General features: G+C 42.5%; 1 protein-coding gene across 4 annotated transcripts in view; it reads right to left on the bottom strand.

Annotated features, from left to right (window-relative positions):
* myo16 (myosin XVI) overlaps positions 1-22,476 on the bottom strand; it is a 135,750-nt gene extending 113,274 nt beyond the window's left edge. For 2 of the 4 annotated variants that reach the window (XR_007450790.1, XM_049594617.1), the window contains exon 1: positions 6,216-6,657. Coding sequence is in view for 2 of the 4 variants with exons in the window: in XM_049594617.1 (XP_049450574.1) it covers positions 6,216-6,243 (28 nt within the window). In the remaining 2 variants the exon portion in view is untranslated. Of the gene's footprint in view, positions 1-5,431; positions 5,460-6,215; positions 6,658-22,429 lie in introns of those variants that run through there. The other 2 variants (XM_049594620.1, XM_049594619.1) reach the window with 2 other exon arrangements.
* Positions 22,477-23,097: the final 621 nt, after the last annotated feature.

Raw genomic sequence — 23,097 nt, 5'->3', positions numbered from 1 at the left:
CTTATCTGTCTGTCTGAGACATAAAGCGCTTGTCAGCTGAGCAGCATTTGACTTTTCAGCATAGAATGAAACCCTAAACATGTTTCCTCAGCAGAGCATGTGATTCTCATCTGACTTGTTTTCCAGTCATTGACAAACATCATGTAAGTTAAATATGACCTGTTTTCAGTCTCCAGTTTCCAGATGAACAGTGAGCATAGAGTACAGTACTCAATACTAAAAACGAAAAACTAATGTTTTATACAAGTTTAATTTCACATGAAAATGACAATCTCAATGCTTAAAGCTGTAATTGGTAACGTTTATATAAACAACTTTCTGTCACATTTTCTGAAAATGTCACTATATCAACAAGGCAGTACATGAGATAGATAATCTGTGGAAAAAATCATGTTCTTCCTTTTCCTAGTGCTTCTAATGCCATTTGTAATAATCCAGCACATGAGCACAAATGCCCCTTTTCGACAGTCATGGGCTGGCTTGGCTTGGTTTGGTTTGGTTTGGGCCGTTAGCACAACAGGGATACCTCCTTTAAGGTGTGTCTTTAATTGATGATGGCTTGTCTTGAGTGATGATGTTTAAAAGCAGAGTGCCGATCCATGGCTAAAGTCCCCTGTAATTATAGCTGCATGTGTTTTTCCACAGCAGGGCAGGTAAAAGAAGTTTACCTGTTGGAGGTGAGCTGTTTGCAGAGGTGCAGTAAGAGCCTGTTGTCTGCAGCTCTTCATCAACATCTCACTTTCCTCCCTGCCATATAATCAGACTAGTCTTAACTGAAGAAAAGCTGCTTACAAAACTCCGCTATTTCAGTAATAACACATTTCATTTCCATTTCCATTTCCATTTCCAGCAGCGACTTCACACAACTTCTTATACGGCTGACAGCAAACATGAAACAGTAAAATAAAGCAGATATCTAAAGTACAAACATGTTGCAGGAAAGAAACTAAACTCCCAACCACAGAGATTCAGTTAAAAGCTATAAAAGTACTGAGAGACTTTTAAAAATGGCTGTCTCTCTGGTCTCCTGCAGACAGAGGTGAGTCGAGTCTTGCAACACAGATGCTTGTTTAGAGGGGAGAAGCGGTGTCGTTGGGGGTTGGCTGCAGTCGGTGAGACATCATCGCTAACTGCTCGAGGGGAGGTGGCCCTGCTTTTGGACCTACTACAGAGAAGGTCCATCTCCGGCGTGGCTTGGGATGGCATGGCCATGGCCTATTTCTTGCCTCAGATGTTGTCAGAAACAATAGTGTATGGTTTAGCTGTAAAATAAGAAAGTCTGTGACCTGACCGCATAGTTAAAAAGGGTCTAGCGAAAACCAAGCACTGCCAACTGGATCGGTCACAAACTTTCTCATTTTAAACAGTGCAGCTAACAACAGCTAAACAGTACACTAAAACTTGTTTGTGAAAACATTCTCAGTTCACGAGAAGTGATTGACATGATTGACAACTGTGTTAGAGACTCCTCTGCTCTGATCAGTTGTATTTTGTAACAGCCATGGTTCATTCTAGCAAATCCCATTAGAAGCACAAGAAGTGAAAGGAGGAACCAGATTTTTTCACAGACTATCTGTCTCATGTAAAACTGTGTGGATGTAGTGACAGCTTCAGCAAATATAACAAAAGGGTATTTTTCATAAAAGTTAGCAACTGTAGCTTTAATCTTTCGTTCCTTTCACATGAATGGGACGCCTTTGAAGTACCACATTGCCCCCATGTTTCCCACAGGCCTGTCTGTCTTTCCCTCTCACTGTTTTACCGTCTCTCTTCATCGTTTTGCATAACCACAGAGTGATGTGTCTTTGAACAGTACCAACATCCAAGAGTGAAAAGCAACACAAAAATAAAAGGTGGCCTTAACAGTCCACCAACGGCCATGAGTGGACTGTTTCTACTTTGTGTCTAATTTATACAGTAAACTGCCGTTTCTCAACTGTAGAGGCAGAGGTGTGTTTGGGCTAGATCTGTATCGGGTAGAGACAAAGCCGTCCAGGCAGACAAATGGAGCTACTGCCTCTCTCACATCTACACATTATTTCAAACACCTGCCCCCTCCACCCAGGGTTGGCCACACATACACAAACACACACACACACCTCCTGCACAATACACCAGTGCCATCTGGTCTGGTTAGACATGTAAAAAAGGTTCTTTTGTGTTCAAGTTCCAGACAAGGGGGGGTCATTATTGTACTGTTCATGCCAGGTGTCTGCTTTGACTGTATTTTATTTTCGGAACTTGGCCACACGTTGAGCGGACACACACATACAAACACAAAAACGCACTCAACCTACTGCCTTTTCAAATATCATGCCACTCCATCTCTCCACAGTCCAGCTCCCTCCGTCCCCGGTTATTGCCTCCTTATTCCTCTACTCTCACATATTTCTCCCCCTCAGTCACCCCACTTTGATATGTGACTTGGTGGCTGTGGTGTGTGTTCAGTGTGTGTCCACTGTAGACACCTATAAGAGTGGGTGCACCGATATATGTTGCTCTGATCTATCATACACTGACACATAACTCACTGCAGGCTACAGCACAGAACATCAAGAGCAAAACTCTTCAGCACTGCTGGAACATACTTTATGTACACTACCTTCACACACACACACACACACACACACACACACACACACACACACACAGATGCACACTCTAGATGACTAGCCTTGGCCAGTGTGTCAGTGTAACAGCCAGAGGTAAATATATTGTGAGTGTAAGCCTCAGGGAGTGGAAAACTGCTGTGGAAAACTGAGTAAAAACTGAGGAGCTAAGGCTGCAACTACTGAGCTAAGGCTGTAACTACTGATTCTTTTCATTGTCAGTTAATCAGACAATTATTTTTTTGATTAATCGATCTGTCAGTCAGTCTATAAAATATTTTTGCTGACAAATGGTTATTTCACCTCTGAACAGAACCCTTACTGAAAAAAAAAAACAACTGGCGCTGGCGCTGGCACTGGCAGGGCTACAAGCACAGGGATGAGAAATTGTCACATCATTTTTCATATTTGTCTTGACTGAAGGGAGAGATTTGCCACACCAAAAAAAGAAATCACCACGGCTGCAGATTTCATTCTGTTTCTTTCTTCTTTTGAACACTTAGGTAGCAGCATGAGTGACAGTAAGAAGCGGAGATCATAAAACACACTAGATCTCACTGATTCACCACACAAAATGTTTATATGGTGAAAGTGTCTGTCTTTATCTCTCCCTTGCCTTTGTGACTGTCATCTCATCCTTGGTTTGGTCACATTCTTCATGCACTCTGTCAACCCTTGTATGTGCAACTATACAGGCATTCAAGGCTACAGTCATATGAAGCCATAAACTCCCTGCACATGACAAGACGTCACATATCATGGCAGCATATTGATACAGACATGACTCACACATTAGATATTAAAGGTCCAGCATGTAGGATATGGGGGCATGTATCAGTAAAAATGTTTATATTTATAACTGTTTTCATTAGTTTATAATCACCTGAAAATAAGAATAGTTATGTTTTCGTTCCCTCAGAATGAGCCGTTTATATCCTACATACGGAGCAGGTCCTCTTCCACAGAGTCGGTCATGTTGCTCTACAGTAGCCCAGGGCAGACAAACCAAAACCTGGCTCTAGATAAGGCAATTGTTGCTTTTGTGTTTGCCATTGTAGTTCTATGACACGCTTGGCACATGGAGAAAGTTCAAGTTCTGCAACCTCACTACTAGATGCCATTAAATTCTTCACACTGGACCTTTAATGTATAGCTTGTAGTAGATGGGTGTCCATTAAACTAAAAGAATATATCAAGAACAACAGGACACTGATTTGAAATAACAATTTGTTAGCAAAGATATTTACATTAGGTGATAAGAATTCACTTATCTAAATAAATAATGAGGTAAGCTCAGTATGAGGATCACTTTAAGTGCACAGCCGTTCACACGTGGCGCTAAATGTTGTGATATGCTGCTACTATAAAACCTGTCCCTTATGAGTCGTCATAACCTGCTGTGTGTTGCTATATGTAACGTGGCTGAATGTGTTGTTAATATAAAATTATTGGTTGGCATATGTGAGCATTCCCAGGAGCATTTCTTTGTCTTTCTTCTATAGATGGAAACATCAAATATGGCCAGCGCTGACAGCGGAGATCAATAAGATTTTGCCCTCAGTCAATAAATACTTGAATTTCCATTTTTCAAATGAAAACAGTATGCAAATTAAATTTTCAGCAACCTAGCTGATGGAAACACACACCACTCCTTTTTAAATTCAACATTTGCAAAAACTATGACATAATGTCTGCAGTGGCATTTGCTACCGGGTGATAAATGGCTCTGGATAGGCAGATGAAAAGTGAATGAGAGAGGGAAGGACAGTGAGTCTAATGGGAAACAGGGCTGAATGAATCTGAGAGAGATGGAGTGAGTGGAGAGATGGAAAGAGGGGGGGGGGGGGGGGGTGAGAAGGATAGAGAGCAGTAGCTTTCTTCTGCTGCCATCCCATCACCAGGCTATCAGTTATTGATTGAATGTGGAAACATGCCATGCAGGCTCCAGCTAATAACACTGACAGCACTGCAGGAGCTTGTAAATCAGAAAACACAACACACACAGGCTGCAAACTGGAGACACCATACATGTGCAGGATGTAGATAGATGTATGTAGTGGGAGGAGATTTGGGGGTGAGACAGGTAGGGTTCTCAGAGTCAAGGAGACACTATATGACAGCCTTCATCACCCATGTGACAGAATTTACTTATTTCTCCTCTTTTACCTCCCTTCTTCCTTCCTTCCTCGCCATCACCACTCTAATATCAGCATCACGCTCCCTCATTCCTCCCCGAGTCTGCTCATCATTCTTCGCACCACTTGGCCGCATTCTTCACATGTCACTCATCCCGTCCTCACCTCCTTCCCATTTCCCAATCCTGCCATTCCCTCCCCTCTCTGCACCGCTCCTCTAAATCACCCTCAGTTTCTCTCCATCTGTCCTTCTCCCTCTGAAATGACTTTCTCTCTCTGTCAGTCTGTCGCTGTGTTATGAATATGCCAGACGCTCATGGGATCTGCGTCTCTGTGGCTCCATTTCATCTTTCTTTCCCTTGTGCCGGTACCTGCCGCATTCACCGGTCAACTTCACACATCTGCAGCAGCTCTCTGCAGCAAGCTCACACACCCACTTACTGCGCACACACACATACACACACACACACACACACACACATACACAAAGGGACAGATACATATTTGAAGCTTAGGTTGTGCTGCTGTGCTGGCAGCTGGTGACCAGAATTCACAAGGATGTAAACTTATACAGTATATGACACCCTACATATATAGTAAGTGCTGATACGACAGGCACGCATCCATGGCTGAGGCACATGTAAGTATACTTGCATGCACAGAAAGAGGTGGTGAATGGCTACTTACAGCATTTGATGAAATGGTAGTGAGACATTTTCTAAGTCAGACAGTCCGCGGTCAGGTAGAAAGGATGGCAAGCAGGCAGAAAGGTAAGCAGGAGTCAGTAAGTGAAGCAGGCAGGCAGACAGTAGGCAGCTACAGGTTCCAGCAAAAACTAACTAATGCAGAGCTCGTAACCCGGCAGGATGCATTATTAATCGGGCTCCCTGCATGCTATCCAAACTCCGTTCCCCTGTCTGCATTATTCACCAGCAGCAGCTCCGGTTGCAGCCCATGCAGCATCTACCATGTCACTCATCCCGTCCTCACCTCCTTCCCATTTCCCAATCCTGCCATTCCCTCCCCTCTCTGCACCGCTCCTCTAAATCACCCTCAGTTTCTCTCCATCTGTCCTTCTCCTCTGAAATGACTTCTCTCTCTGTCAGTCTGTCGCTGTGTTATGAATATGCCAGACGCTCATGGGATCTGCGTCTCTGTGGCTCCATTTCATCTTTCTTTCCCTTGTGCGGTACGTCAACTTCACACATCTGCAGCAGCTCTCTGCAGCAAGCTCACACACCCACTTACTGACACACACACACACATACACAAAGGGACAGATACATATTTGAAGCTTAGGTTGTGCTGCTGTGCTGACAGCTGGTGACCAGAATTCACAAGGATGTAAACTTATACAGTATATGACACCCTACATATATAGTAAGTGCTGATACGACAGGCACGCATCCATGGCTGAGGCACATGTAAGTATACTTGCATGCACAGAAAGAGGTGGTGAATGGCTACTTACAGCATTTGATGAAATGGTAGTGAGACATTTTCTAAGTCAGACAGTCCGCCGGTCAGGTAGAAAGGATGGCAAGCAGGCAGAAAGGTAAGCAGGGAGTCAGTAAGTGAAGCAGGCAGGCAGACAGTAGGCAGCTACAGGTTCCAGCAAAAACTAACTAATGCAGAGCTCGTAACCCGGCAGGATGCATTATTAATCGGGCTCCCTGCATGCTATCCAAACTCCGTTCCCCTGTCTGCATTATTCACCAGCAGCAGCTCCGGTTGCAGCCCATGCAGCATCTACATGCACACAGACCTCGACTCTCTCTCACACACACACACACTCACACACACTCACACAGACATTCACTCCCTCTATCAGCCCGTCGGCAAGGGGAGCTGCGGCTGTTTCTAGCTCTCCTCGCCTACAGCCAGATAACCGCCGCACAACGTCTTCCCAGCCATGACCGACGCACGTGCTCCACTCGCGTCACTGACTGACAGCCGGCTCGGCCCACCTCCCGCTCAACACACCCCCAATGACGCAATGCTCTTCACCTCCTTACACACCCCCCTCTCAGTCTCCTTCTATCACACATACACACACATACGCAGTGACTCATAAGGATGCACACCTCTTTGGACTATCCTCTACCTTCTCAGACAAAAGATAATAAAGAGGGGAGGGGGATTAATTTAATTGCAGCTCCTTATTCTGTAGATTTCGGCGAGAACGAGGGAGGTCATCTGAGAAAACACAATGATAGAGATAGGAATACAAAATTGAGGAAATGCAGATACAGCAGGGGGAGCAAGAGAAAGAAAAATAAGCAAGAGATGGCAAGAGACAGGGAGAGAGGGAGCGTTAAATTGGATAGAAGACTAGCTAAAGAGAGAGAGCAAGAGAAAGAGAAGCTGCTGCAGTGCGGCTTTTGGTGCGGCGGCAGGTTGAGTGCTCATCAACGGGCTTAAACTGGCCACAAATTACCTACACATAAGTACTGTTTACTAGAATGGTTGGGCTTGAGACCAGCACATTCACACACTCTAATATGCGTTTATCATGCTCCAGCACACACACACACCCACAGTGAGTGTTTAGTGACGCAACATGCACTATGTGCTTGCAGTGTCAGTAGGGCAATCTCTATGACTTTGTGCTTTAAGGCTGATTTGCATACATGAATATCAAAGCTTTGCATTAAAATGCAGATTCGCACAAGGCGGGTGAGAAGGTGAGCGCGAACGAAAGGAGGAGAGGGAAAGAAAGAAAGAGAGAGAAGAGGGGAGGAACAGCAGACTAAAGAGAAGAAGATAAAATGAGATAGCAAGAGAGACTGCAGACACACAATGTGGATGAGCGTAAAATAGCTTAACGAGGCGTGCAGTGTGTGACTAAAGCACGCTTGTGACACACATTTTGGCAATCTGTGCCACGGTGCTCACACATCTGCAGGTTATATAGCATGCTGCATATTATATGGGGGTGCAGGGGCGGGTGGGGGGGTTGAGCTGTTATCTCCCATCGCTGTCACACACGGCATTTGGAGATGGGATAAAAGTACGTGAGAAGCAGGTGAGGTTTGTGAGAGTATCGAACGGAGAGCAGCAGCAGAGGAAGCTTGAAAGGGAACGAGAGGAAGATAGAGACCGGGAGATGGATGTGTGTGTAGATGTGTGTGTGTGCGTTAGACTGAATGCTCGAGTAATTCCTGTCATAGGAAATCAGGTCACAGAAGTAGCTCGCTGCATCTTCCGCAAAACACTGCCAGAGCAACTACTCTAACATCTACCTGAGTAGAAAAAGACGGCACATTTGTGCATGTGTGCATGTTGAGTCTGAATGCTTGCAAAGATCCCACTATACCAACCACTAAATAAGTCATCGCTAACACCACTCATGCCATGCACATGCACATACACCAGCCAGATACTGTAGTATTTTTGGTCAAGGATAACACAATGACAACCCCATTAACACTTTACCCCTGACATCCAGATGTCAAGAGAAGATCTACCAGGAAAATGGCGTGCGTTTTCATCCAAATGCCGCGAAACATTAATGGCTCATGTGAAATCGGCGCCTGCAGCGATACACATGTAACATGCTGTATCAGAGGAGCAGTGATGTGTCAGAGCATTCAGGACAAAAGGTAACACGAGGTCTTGATGTGAGACAACCCGCTGCAAGGCAAGTCATCTCTGTTGTGACAGCAACAGGATAATGGGCTGGAGTTTCTTCCTAATACTTTCCTCTCCACAGCTACAATTAGGTCAAGCACCTAGGCAGGGAGGCAAACAGAGTGCACATATAGAGAGGGAAACGGAGACTGAAATATGTGAATCCTTGTTTTACGTAAAAAAAAAAAAAAAGCTGCAATTACTGGTGAATCTGATTTTTAAATACATTTACTCCACTATAGACATGTGTGACACTATACATCCGTGCATGTGTGCATAGTATCTCAGCTAATGCTATGAATTGTAGTTCATACTGTAGCAAATGCTGCAAGGAGAAGGTGCCTCCCTGCTGCCACAGAGCAGTGACAAACTCTCATTATAGCAGCTTTTGTCCCAGAGGAGATGACAAATTACATTCTCTTTGACACCGCTGTCATGCTGCCATCATCACCCTCAGGTGTCAGTCAAAACTATGGCTGTGTTACCACTGCGATCGCTATGGTTACCACCCTGGAGTGTGTGCATATGCTCGCATGCGATCGGTTTCACTGATGCTGATAATGCGGGATGCCTGATGCAGGAAATGTTCCCAATTACGGCAAAGCCAAAGGCGCTCGGAAAGTTTGGGGGTGATGCATTATATATGAAAAGAGATCTCCTCAGATTAATAATTCATCAAATGTGATGTATTTACACAAATAAATATTTATTTATTTTACCAGCCAGATTGAAGATTTTGAATGCTGTTTGCATGTATTGTGGGTTGTTTGATGTTTACGTGTAAATTACGTGGTGTGTGGCTCGTGCTACGTACATGTCCCTATACAAATATACATTAAACGAATAAAGCCTTGTGCACCTGCATCCACAAAATACAGCTTTTTGAGCAAGGAAGCATAGAGCATTTACCTGAATAAGAACCGCTCAAGTCCCAACGGACCAAAAGACCATGTGATTACACTCTCTTGTTAATGAGGAACTCCCCCCTCCCTTCACGAAGACACACACACACACACACACACACACACACACACACACCATTCAGGTTAATCCAGTGCCTTTCTATTCACTATATTACATTATCTCTCTCACCTCCTCCTGTCTCTACCTTCACCCCTTACCTCTCTTTATTTGCACGGCCAAAGTAATTTCCTTGTCCTGCAGCTATCTTCCAGCAGCATTCACACTTATTCAGTTGATTTCACGGACACGGCACTACTGTATATTGCATTGTGTTGCTCCCTACAAGGTTCTCCATTAAATACACAGTGATTCTTTAGAGTTTACTGTGTGTATTGTTTAAACTCTTCAGCAATAGACAGTGCTGTTGTTGTTAGGCTGTGGTGACAGCTTGTGTTTTTGTCACTACATTGGGTTTTATTGTTTTGTTGCCAACTGCACGGTTGTTGTTTTTGTAAATTATGCTGCTGATGAAACACCATGAAATGCCCGTAGTTTATTTCTTTAGGTGAGACTTTATGTGAGATTTTTCTATATTTATTAGGTTTTAACTAATGGAAAATGGAACTGTGAGGCACATTTTTAGGCGATAGGCTGAATCATTACACCACCATAGCATATGTTGTCAAAGTGAATGTTGAGAGTCGTCTCAGACGCAGTTATTTTTATGCCTCTGCACTGTTGACAGCCGTAGCCAGAGGCATTATGTTTTTGGTTGTCCGTCCGATTCTGGTGGATGCAATATCTCAGAAACCCCTGAAGGGAATTTCTTCAAATTCAGCACACACGCCCACTTCAACTCAAGAATGAACGGATTAGAAATTGGTGGCCAGTGGTCAAGGTCACTGTGGATTACAAAACACGTTTTGGGCTATAACTCAAGAATTCATCCACTAATTATATCAATATTTCACACAAATGTTTAATAGAATAAAATTATAAAGTCACTTAAGGCAGAGACATTTAAGCCCTATTCGGATGGGATTAGTTTAACGTGGAGGCGTGGGGCAAAGTAATTATTACCAGGGATTTTAGTACCGTCCGAATGTGCCATGTCTGTAATCATTACGGATAATGTCAGTAAAAATGACAGCGACTTTTACCTGTTGTAAAACAGTCCGGAGAAAATACCTTGGGTAATATTAATCCCGCGCGAACACGATTCTCTGTCAAAATGTATGTAAATATTTCGTCACGTCCTGTTTATAACCTTTTTTTCCGTGTTTACAACTAGTTTTCCGTGTTTTTCCGATGATGGAGGCACTTGAAGAAGCATTCGATGTTGTCGGCAGTCGTGATAGTGGACATTCTTCTAATGATCGCATAGCCCTACGTGGGACACCAATCAAAACGGCACGTCTTATTATTGTTATTTTATTATTATTTTATCCTTCAGCTGATGCTTACAGGAAGCAATGTAGCACGCACATGCTGACAGGGAGGTGACACCAGGGCGCGCACTGAGTCACCATTCCCATCTCTGATAGAATTACAGAGATTTCTTGTCCTGTGCGAATCTGACATTTATATTACAGACATCCTGTAGTAAACTGACATTAGTCCACATCCCTATGTAAAACTAATCCTGCCCGAATAGTACTTTAGACACTGAGTTGCTGACACTAATCTTCAACTGTGCTGATTGTATAGATCCTCTTTGCTGCTGGGTTGAAGATGTGTGTGAAGCATCCATGTTCTACAATTTGTAGCTTCTTTGCAGCAACATCCATATTCAAAGCACTGCCTACTGTCATGGCTACGTATGAGTCTAGAGGGACATGGACGTGAACTGTAGCTGCACTTGACTGGTTCGAGGAGGCGATAATTACAGACGACACCTGAACTGAGTATTTTCAGATTTAAGAGACTTATGATTTATGATTATTATGGCCTCTAATTTCTGTAAGCTGACCCTGCCAGCATTTTTCACCACATGTTTTTAACCACATGATTGTTGTTTTAGAGGATTAGTTCAAACATATGTTAGAATATGTAATGACTGGGTCTTATAGGGAGCTGAGCAGCCATGCATTAACAAGGGTGTTGACAGGCGTTTTCTACACGATGAGTTACACCCTTGCTGTTGGATATTTGCTTGCTACTGAGGAAGAAAGAGATGAAAATGGGTGAGAACAAAATGGATGATAGAAATATTTATGAGCAAGTGCAGCTGAAGTGGTAGTCTAAAAAACAGAACAAATATCCTTTGGCGATGCAAACACAAACATTTCAACGGCTGATTTGAAGGTGTGTCCTGTGTAACTGCTTAAGTGCGTGCTTTGTATCGCAAGTGACTGGAGAACTTGTCAAGTTTGTAAAAAACACACTTTATTTTGAAGTACAGTGAATTTCTGGCACAAGCTTTTATTTTAAAGTGTTGTTTCCTGCTGTAGAGTGAGTAAATAATGGACACCTACTTGACAGAGACAGCAAATTAGCTCCACGACATGGCCAAACACAAGTGTGATGCTGAATATATTAAACTGTGTGGACCTTGAACTAATGACTGAGGAGAAATCTGGACCCTGTGGCTGGACCTGTTGAGAACACGTGCAAGCACAATATACTTTTCTACTTTTGCACTCATATGTTTTTTTCCCATGCAAAGACTGTATATACAAATAAATCTACAGTTCATCTCACTTGTATATTTGTCAGGAATTGTTCTATCACATTAATCAAACTTTGATGAATGACTTTAAAATACTACAAATGCCGTGTTCTTCAAGTGCACAGACCTCTGTGTGACATCTCTTCATAATCTGGGTATCAACCTTTGGGGTGGATTATATTGTAATCCAACCATTTTCCCTCCAAAACAGCAGCTCAGTCCAGGTTTAAACTCAACAGCAGGGATTACTATTTAATATTCATAATACTAGTTAATAGCCTAGCAGCAATATTGGTCAATTCCAAGGTGGGTCTTTGCCTGCATGAGGAGGATTTAAACACTTCTCTGCATAATGCTGCAGAGCACCGAGAAACTCCACTGAATCAAATAAAGGTTTATATACCCTGCTTAAGTCCATATAGATGGTAATTAAAGCTGCATCATGCAGTTTATGACCACTCAGAGGCAGACCAACTCTCAAAAAACTTACAGCAATAAGCTTTGATACAATATGAGTTTAAAAAGTTCTTATGGATAACAAACAACTGCCTACTTATAAACCTAGAGAAGTATTTAAAAATATCTCTCTTCTCCAGCTACAGCTGAGCCTGTCTCAGTCTGTCAGTGCCATTAGCAGCCAACATATTAAATGCATTTGTTGCGAAACATGATGGACAACAGGTGGACAGATTAAGGTAAGCATGCCATCTATGTAAAAACCAGCCATCTGTACAAAGGAGATATCCTCTTGCCAGTGTGACTCAATCTGAGACAGTTGTTAACAAGCCGAGTGTCGCCTTCCACAGCTCACAGGCACTGATCGAACTGGCATGGCTGCAGACGGACACATTTCCTCCTCATGAATCTGCTTTATGGGGCCGACACACAGCAGGTGATGTCCCCTTTGCTCCATTTGTTTCAAATAGAAAGAATATAAACATGTGATAATTGTAAATCCTATTGCTGCAAAGTGACATTATGCTCAGTCTGGTGGAAATGTGTGCACAAAAACACTGTCCAACAGACAGTAGGGGCTGAGTGTTTAACCAACTAAAATGTGTCTGTAGCAGATAGTCAAGCCTGTGAAGCACCATCGGCTGATGTCAATCATTAAGACTGTATTTTATTAAGGGAACTTTATATATGTCTCCTTGCATTAAAATATTTTACATTTCTGTCATGATCCTGGGTTTTTGTTAATATTTTGTTATCTTGTAGACTTAATTTTGGTGTTTTCTGTCTGTGTTCTTCCTTGTTTTGTTATTCATTCATGTTTAATCTGTTTCCTGTTTTATTATGTAGATTCTCTCTCCTCATGTGTCATGTCTGGTTTTACTTCCTGTCTTTGTGTATTTCTGTCACACCTTGCTTCCACAAGTCTCGTTAGTCCTTCCCTGTTCCCTGAGTCTTCCTCTCTCACCTGTTCTGTATTAGTGTTTCGAACCACACCCTCGTTGTAGGCCAATCCCCATTTACCTCCTTTTGCCTGTGTCCACCTCCCTCTGTCTCGTTCTTTTGATTAGTTTTGTGTTTTGTTTTGGATTTCTTCGCTGGTTTATTTCACTGTAGTTTTGGTTCACCTTTCTTTTGGACTTTGTGTTTTGTTGCCTGCCTATTTTGAGGATTTTTTTTTTTAATCAGCATTAAAGCTCGCTTTTTGTTTAACCTTCTGCCTCCTGCTCTGCATTTGGATCCTTGCTGAACTGATTCCTGACACATTTCAGTAGTTTAGCTTCTTTTCTTAAAAAAGTACGAGGCAGCGCAAATTCGCAACAGCTACGACCATGTACGCACATACATTCCCCCATAGGCCCAATGAACACAAACATACACACTAACCTCCTTGAATGCCAAATTTTAGCCTCACAGGGTGAAAACTGTGGCCACCAAAGGGTGGGACAATTTTTGTGAATTGACTAACCAACCAACCAACCAACCGATATTTTACCAGAAAATTACTTTGGAAGTTAAAGTCACCTTTTAGAATATTACCTGAGTAAAAGTCTTACTGTACTTGAGTATGAAAAGGAAGTTAATTTCAATATATCAAATGTGCATTAGTACTGAAAGTACTAATAAATAAAGCAGGAGAATCGTGAATTTTGTTTCTTCTTAAATATACACAAATGGGGCATCCATTACACTTTAAGAAAAAAAGAGGTCTTTTTCGCAAGGATTGAAAGAACAAAATCCAGTTTTTCCTTCCCTCCTATTCCCTTATTCCTCTATCCATCTCTTCCTTCCTCCTTCCTCTCTTCCCTGTTTTGTTGTAAGTACCAAAGATGCTTCACAGAATGTATTGGAGTTAAAATGAAAGTTGACAGACAAAATTCAAGTAAAGTACAGACACTCCCAAACGTGCGGTAACAAAGTAGTATTACTTCATTACATTACACCACTGCAACCAACAGAGTGAGCTATACAGCTGCTGCTGGTCACAGCTAAAAAATAATTTTTGGACAGAAGGTATTGAAAAAGTATTAATAGAGTAAAAACTAATGTGTAATACTGCCAATAATAATAATACCCTGCCAGCACTCAAAGGCTTTTTCCTGCTTGTGACTAAGGGCTATTGCGTATAATGTCTTTATAATATTCCTTGCTTTTGAACCAAGACTTGTTTGTTTCCAGGGAAACACTCAACCACCAGGTGGATGATGGATAGAGCAATCTGCTTTGAAACAGCCTGTCCATCACGTGTCCCAGGCCCATTGGTCTGTCATTCAGCTCCAGTCCAGTCATAAATGTGTGCAACAACAAACCCTCGCTGACAGGCAAATCAGTCTGTTTAACACTCACTCAAATGTAGTGAGAAGCTGCCTAATCTTCAAACTTTTGTAGACTGTCATACAAGATGACAATCAAAAAGGATGGACTCTCGCTGAGGAGTTGATCAAGACTCTCAATGTTTTAACTTTGTTATTCGCTCCTACATTGCAGCATAGACAGACTGGACTGTGCAGCTGCCAAAATAAACAGCTGGATGGAAATAGAGGGTGAAGGGATGACAGAGAGGTCACAGCTGTAGCATCTTCCAGTGGGTAAATTGCTACAAGTGCAACAGCGGTGGACTGATTCAGCTCATTATCACCGCTGACTGTGGGGAGAAAGAAAGGGACATGATGGAATCGGGAGCGAGGGGAAGTAATGTGAAAAATCTGTCAGAGTCAGGACAATTTGACAGACAAATGAAGTAAATTAGTATGGGACAAAGGCAGAGAGACACAGAGGGGAGCTATAACAATCAATAACTTATGAGCCAGTTCCTCTCTGCTCACACATTCTCACACTGAATGTCTCACTTTCTACCTCTAATTATGTTTCTGCTTCTCCCTCTAAATCACCTCCCCTCTGCTGGTCAACCCCAAAATCCCTCAAACTGGAAGCGAGTGCCTTTGTCTCTCCCTTACTACCCGCTCGCCCAGCTCCCAGTTCCAAGCAGCTGGCACAATGGGCAACATGGGAACATAAAGGATGGCTGTGAGCTTTAGCGAGAGACAATCAATAACCAGACAAACAAAAGCGCAGCACAGTCCCGCATGTGAGAAGCTCCCAACTAAAGCGGCACTCATTGCAGAGGAGGCGTCCTTTTCGTGCTTTGTTCTGTCCCCGGCTGACTAAGAGTGAAAACCATGACCACTGCCTGACACACACTGTATTAGTGACTCACAGTGAGCTAACAGACGCATGCACAGTTGGGTCTAACTCCTAACTCACATCACCGTTCTGCTTATGTTATCATGCTACGCTCACAGCTGCTCAAATTCAAGTAGCAATGTTCCCTAAGATACCTGCTGGGTGTGTGAGCAAGTGTGCAAAAACACACACACATACACACTGTACTGTACACACTCTCCTGATCATGTACAATCATACTTAACCAGCTGTTTGTTCCCTTCTTGGCAAAGCTGAGGCACTTGCCGAAGTAACAATAACATGACCCAAAAGTAGGAAGAGAAGAAGACTTAATTACATAATTATCAGTGTAATAATTTGTTTCAGTTCAATGATCTGAAGAAAACAATTTTATAGCACTGCAGTGTTTCCTTTAGGATTTTTTCCAGCAGCGGTGCTTAAGTGTGTGACTTTGATTCTACACCACCAGAAGACTTTAAGCGTGTCCGCTGACACGAGAAAGGATTTAAACACAAATTTGTATGCAGCTGTAGATGTCAAATTGCGTTCAATAAAATGCTTCCCATACCCCGTACAATGTTACAGTCACCCCTGCATGTGGTAACAGATGTAACAGTCATGTAATTTTTGACATCTAGTGTTTCAATCAATATTGTGACGCTAACATTGCTTGTAAAAACAACTGAGTACTGTTAACAAGTAGAACACTGATACAATTTACTTACATAAAAATGTACTTCAATAGTTCAAGAGGTTTTTAAGTGGTTACATCAAAACCAAAAATTGTTAGAATTGCTCCCTGTCTCCCAACAAGCCAACAAGCAACCCAGCATTTCCAGTCACAGAGACAAATCAAACTCTAGAGAAATTCAGTTGAAAAACAGCTGGTAAATATAAAGATGCCACGCCATTAAAAAAACAGAAAAAGAAGTAAACAGATCGAATCACCTTGACAAGGCACTAACAACACCATTCACTTCCAGGTAGAAAACTGGCAGTTGATTACAATTACAGAGACATTATAAGTGGTTACGGAGAGTGAATGAAGTTATAGTAAATAAACATTGTGATTCGGTCTATTGCAACCTCTAGACAGTGTGTCAGCACTCACGACAGGCAGGTGAGACAGACGTCAGATTGGCAGTAAACCACAACTGTAACAGTGAATGTTCAGCGTGAGCTACAGTTTGTCAGAACCACAACACCAGTGCATAGAGAAATTGTCTCACATGGTTTCCATCATCTGATCAACTCTTCTGATCAGCCTTCAGACAATTCAGGACAAATATCAGCCAATTACGATCAGTGGCCGACTGATCAGAGCACCCTTATCTGCAGGTGTTCGATTTAAAATCTTTGCTCGTCCCCGATTACGGCTGCTTATATTAGAGATAGTGAGTTAAATTGTGTATAAGGAGACATTTTAGCTGCTGCTAAATGCATATAGGGGAAACACTGCACTGTCTGTGTCTTGATCAAGCTGTGAGTGTTTTTAAGTACCTAGAAAACATGAAATCAAACTTTGAGATGTATGCAGATATTCAACAACTATTGACTGTGGATCAAGATGTGGGATTAGACGAGACTGATATATTCTTTTCCAGCAAATGGCCTAGTTTGCAGCTACACTTGCTGGAGTCGTGTCAAAATCCAACATGCAAAACAAGCTTCCTATCTTGCTGTTATCCCCATGATTTGCAAGTTTTCCCATCTGGCTTTAAGAGTTGTTAAACAAACAAGTCTTAAGGCAAACACACACAAACAGACATTCATGATGCCGTCAACACTAGTTCAGTTTTAAACGCGTTTAGTTTTATTAAGTCATTCTGCAGCCTCCTGGAAAAGAGACAAAGTCTTGATAAACCACTGCACAACAGAAACACAAAGAGTGGAGACATAGTTAAAAGCCAAGCATGATGGAGAGATAAACTGTAACGGCCTTTTTCAACCACAACTGTTCCAAGAACCAACTTCTGCAAACTAACTTTTATGCTGTTTGCATTTTCCCATCTGAATAACACAGAGGAGCAGTATCAAGCTGATAAAATATTTAAGAGTGACAGATTTGTTTGAGGCACAATTTTTGTACAAGACGAGACAACAGCACAGAGTCATTCATCATTCTTCCTAATCTAATGTTCCATGACTGCGTGATGTCTAAACTGATTTTAGAAAGCTGCTGTGCAGAGAGGGGGGGAGAGGGAGACTGAAAAAAAGACATCAGTCTCTGAAGAACTGAAAACTCACTCAGTGTTTAAGTTGTTTTTCTGCTTTAGTACAAAACTGCACTGAAACAAAAGGAGGTACATCTTGTCTCACCCAGTCCCTCACGTCACAATAGTAACAAAATGATCCCATAACAATTGCAATTATCATCCAAATTTCTAATACAGATACTAATAAAAATCACTCTGTGCCTGGAGTTGAGTTTTAACAGTCAGCAACATTTATTGAGGCAGATTCCACCCCATCAGTTGCTGTCCTGTGTAAGAAAACACTACGGGAGAATAAACCATTAAGAAGGTAAGAACTATGGCTCGTGAACAAGAATGGAGCAAAGACTGCCAGGTAGTTCAAACAGGCAAAACTGCTCCACCAAACCAATCACCTGAATGAAAGCTGGCATTGTACGCTTCTGCAAACCACAGATATTTAATATTTGAATGTGCCGGATATGCTGAGACTTGATGTTTCAACAAGGCTGTGGTTAACATGTGGTTATGTTCAGGCACAAAATCCACTTGGTCATGGTTAGGAAAATATCATGTTTGGCTTAAAATCCCCAGTTTTGGTGCCACGGTCGCCACTGGCTGGGATGTCTGGCTTAAAAAACACCCATTTTTTTTTTGTTTGTTGGTCTTTTTAAGAATATGGATACATCTTCCATTGGAATGGGGACAAAGGAATTGACAGCCTGTCTAGCTTTGGAGAGACTGACATATATTCTTAAAAAGAAGGACAAGAACTTTATATGTGGAGCCCTTATTTGGACCTCTTGGGCACTCATGATTTTGAATAAGTTGAAGCTTTTTGCAATTAATGCACTATTTATCTTTTTCTTTCTTGCCAAAGTTGGGGATATCATACTTATTTTCTCTGTTGAAATGTTGCTGTTCACGTTTATTATTTAAAAACTCAATCAAAAAAGATTGTTAAAAGGAAATCATCTGCAATTTGGCAGCCATCTTTCATAGATGTCACTCTATCCATCATTCTCTCCAACTCCCTATGACAAAGGCAGCTCATATACATGTAATCTCAACTACGTCACTTTAGAAACATTGATGTGATACACATGAAACGTACAAATGTAACGTATCCCAGGTTTGCAGAGATGTACAATTCCAACATTTTCTTCTGACAACTAGGCAGGTAACACACATGAATACACATACAGGACAATGAATTCAAATCCTGCATTTGTGCGTCTTTGATCACTCTAACTCTCTGCCATGCATGCTGCCACACCTCTCACCTGGCAACTGTTACTGCTGCCGCTGTTTAGTGTCGCTTTGAGAGGAGTGCCAAGGTCAAACATCATACACCAAATAGCCACTGTACTCTACATTCACACTGCTGAAGGTTTTCCAGTGTTGAGCAACAGAGGTTAAGTAAAAACCATGCTACAGCTAAAGTTGCTGATGTTTTAAGATGTAATTAATCTCTGTATGACAGATAAGGCAGACCTAAATGCCAAAACCCTCCACACAGTCTGTGTATGTGGGCATCTTTCAATGTGGGAGTGTTTGTGTACAGGTCCAGTCACCATATCAGACCACGGCATTGCCAACCAGCTGACGCCACAAGCAGGAAGAACTGATTGCACACACTGACTTCAGTATGGTGTAAACACAACTCGTCATGTCGCTAAGCAACCTGAAAACGCCTCCACCTTCCCAGTAGCCATGAACAGTGAACGAGAGTGAGCTGTACGATAAAGAAACTAACTCAACTCACGTAAGAAAGAAAGCAGAGTAGAGTGGCTTAAATTCCACTTCAGACTATTTAACTTCCAACAGTAGAAAAAAAAACATTATGTTGAGTTGAGTTTTCGCTACAGGGCTGTTCTGTTCTCAGAGTGGAGACAAAGAGCGATCGGAGCTGGCGTGGCACTACACGACTGACCCACTTGTGCCCCCAACCATGCCATCCAAAAAGCTGGCAGACTCACAGCCGTTCACTCAGCTGGCTTTTAAAGTGACTTAAGAGACTTGCCAGCACTGCTTTATTTTGACTGTAGTGGAGCCCTTTGATATCCACACTCATTACTCCTCACAATACATTCAGCGAGCCAACTACTACTTTACCTAATGTGTAAGGACTATGCACACACAAACACACAGTGACCACCACCTACAGAGCAGCTTCCTACACCTGCCAGGGACATTTTTTTCTCAGTTTCAAATTAAACTGTCTGAAACTGCTTCATGTATATTCATCCCCTCCCTATTCATTATTGATGCTCTGAGCCTAGCCACAGCGCTGAGGCCAGACAGATTGACTTCTGGCATCTCACGCCTTCTCAACACCTTCACCTCCTCGTCATTTTCACAGCATCAACTGCTCCAATAAAACCTGCCTCGGAATAACACCACAAGCAATAATGACATTTCTTATTTTTTTTAAAACTGAACTTTCTGAATAAGGGGAGATGTAGAAGGGAAATTTAGGCGAAAAAAAAACCCAACACAGATTTACTGGGCAGCATTGTCACCTCACAGCAAGAGGGTTCCTGGTTCGAACCTGAAGTGGGGGAACCCTTCTGTGCAGAGTTTGCATGTTCTCCCCATGTCAGCGTGGGTACTCCAGCTTCCTCCCACAGTCCAAAGACATGCAGGTTAATTGGTAACTCTAAATTGACCATAGGTGTGAATGTGAATGTGTGTGTGTTGTCTGTCTCTATGTGTCAGCCCTGTCCCTCATTTGCGTATTTAAACATAAAATTTCTGAAAACTTGTAATCCAAAAAAATAATAGCCTTGATATGAGTCATTTGTAGTGTCTTGTTTTTGGTCTAAAAATGTATTGAATTTTACTATACGTATCTATGAATGCAATTTTCTCAAATTAAGTTTTTTCCCTCATACTCTGAAGCAGAAATCTGCACTTCAGTAGCAAATCAAATCTTCCAGTTTTATTCCTATCTACATTCTGAAGGTTTTTGCCAATGGGTTTGTTTATACACTACTCACAGCCTGATTTCTGTAGTTTTTTCCCCCTAAAAACATGGTCAATATCTATTTTTATGGCTGTTAGCAGTATTTTCTGATTTATGCAGTGATAAAAAGAGATCTCTCAAAACCTTTAACAAAATGTCAACATAATGAAACAAGAATTTTGTATCTGGCTTCATCCAGTGTTCGGATTTCTCCTTTAAAAATATTTCATTAGATAGTGCACCATTTGGACATTTAGACATAACATTTTGGAAATCAGCTGGGGAAATTCCATGGTCATTTCTGTTAGTTAAATTAGTGAAATTACCAGAATACACACTGACAAAAAGCTTTACTTGTCTTAATATCTATCTATATCTCTTAGTTAAAACCTCTTCCCTATTCACCAGCAGTGTCTCCCTTTAACTCCAGTATTTATCAGCATACAGGTAAATACATGACATGTACGGTCGTGGCCTTTGCCCTCATACTTTGCATTTGGCTGTTGTGATTTTCTGAATACAAAAGAATAATCTGGTCGAGAATGGCAACCTAATAACTAAATGCAAATTCAAATGTAAATGTAACTCTTTGCATACTCTCCCTTGAACCAAGCAGGCAGAACCATTTATACACACCTGTCACAGGAGGACAAAGTACTAGATTGCCTGCAGTATATTGTCCTTGGAGTTTAAACGCTCTGCTCAACAACAGCGTGGCCTTGATGGTAGCCACTGGAAAGACATCAAACCAACCACCATCCCAAATTCACCTCCACACTGTTAGACAGCAACATTCCAACAGAGCTGTACATCAGCTGATAGTCCTAGTAATGGATTATGTTTCCCAAATCTATCCGAAATTTTGATCCTTTGATCCGCAGTGTAATCTGTTTCCCCACTCTGGATGCTAGCCAAAGGGAACTCTGAGCTAAAAGATTCTGATTGGCTTTGTCGTGACCTCTAGCACCCACCCTTCAACTCTAGCTGTTTGTCTCTCAGGGGTCAATGAGGGTCAGCTTCGTAATTAATCACAGTCGGATGAATGGCAGGACTTTGCCCGTAAACTCGCAGCACAGTGGTGCACTACGAGGGAAGACCACCCTTTAATCAGAGGAGGTTTACACTCCAGCGTCAGGAAAAGCAGCTTCTCTGCACAAGTGTTCTTTAGCGATACTTTATCAGCACCAAGGGTGCTGTGTAACGGCTCAGAGGGGCATCAACACACGAAGTTGCTTGACAGCAACACCACCACAAGACAATGTGTCTCTGTCTAACACACATAAACATTAGTCCCAACAGACTCATGATCAAGTACAGCCTTAAAGCATGACACAGATACTAAGCGAGGATATCTCACGGCACACGGAAATCATTCTTGCACAATCAGCTGTTCATTCCCAGCCAGAAACACACACATTCTTCCACACTAAGCATCTGATGGTATATTTAGAGCAGCGACAACTGCACGGCACATCTGCCTTTCCTTTCGTTCCCAGTGGCACGCCGGGAGCACCACATGACATCCATGCACATTAACACACACGCATGCCCTCACTCTATGTCCGTCTCACATGTTGTCAAGACCTGAAGACACTTATCAGAGTGAAATAAATCACACTTACACTTGCCATCATGCTCAGAATCTTCACTCAGATGAGAGGAGAGGGCACAGAAAAAAAGCAGAGCCTTACCAGTGAGAGCCCGTCCACAGGAGACACCAGGGTACGGAGGAGAGAGAAATGTGTCTGCCCGACGAAAACCCAACAAGAGCCGCCTCCCCGTGCTCCGCCACCAAATCAATTTCACACTCTCTCACCTCCCCGCCACTGTGATGTCATTCATTCATCCGTTTCCCCCGTAGCCATGGCAACTCTGCCGCTTGGAGCAGTTCATTCTTTTACATCTGTCTTGCTCTCTCTCCTTTTTACGTCCCTCCCCCCTCTCCAGACCCCGGTGAACCCAGCCCACTTACTCCATCTGAGGGGGTACAGTTACACCCCCATCCTCACAAGCACCCACCCCCCTCTTCTCTGCTATCACATCGCTGGTATAAAAAAACGAGTAGGAGGGTACAAAACACATAAAGGGGAGGCGCCTGGATTCACCTCATGAAGCGCACACGCCCTTAAGAGTTTGTGGTCAACGAGCGCACTTTTGTCAAGGCTCTCCCATAAAGACAGAAGTGGCAGACAAAGAGAACTGGGAGACACAACAGAGCCTAAATAGGTGCGCCTGGAAATCTCCCGTTTTGGCGTGAGCCAGCTGTCTCATTTCCACAGAGACATGCAGACAAACAACACATAAGAGAGCCTAAATGCTGATGCACAGATGTGTGTACGTCTGCATCTACCTCACACAC

The sequence above is a fragment of the Epinephelus fuscoguttatus genome, linkage group LG13 (assembly GCF_011397635.1).
Source record: "Epinephelus fuscoguttatus linkage group LG13, E.fuscoguttatus.final_Chr_v1".
Taxonomy (NCBI): domain Eukaryota; kingdom Metazoa; phylum Chordata; class Actinopteri; order Perciformes; family Serranidae; genus Epinephelus; species Epinephelus fuscoguttatus.
This window is presented reverse-complemented; position numbering and strand designations above follow the sequence as displayed.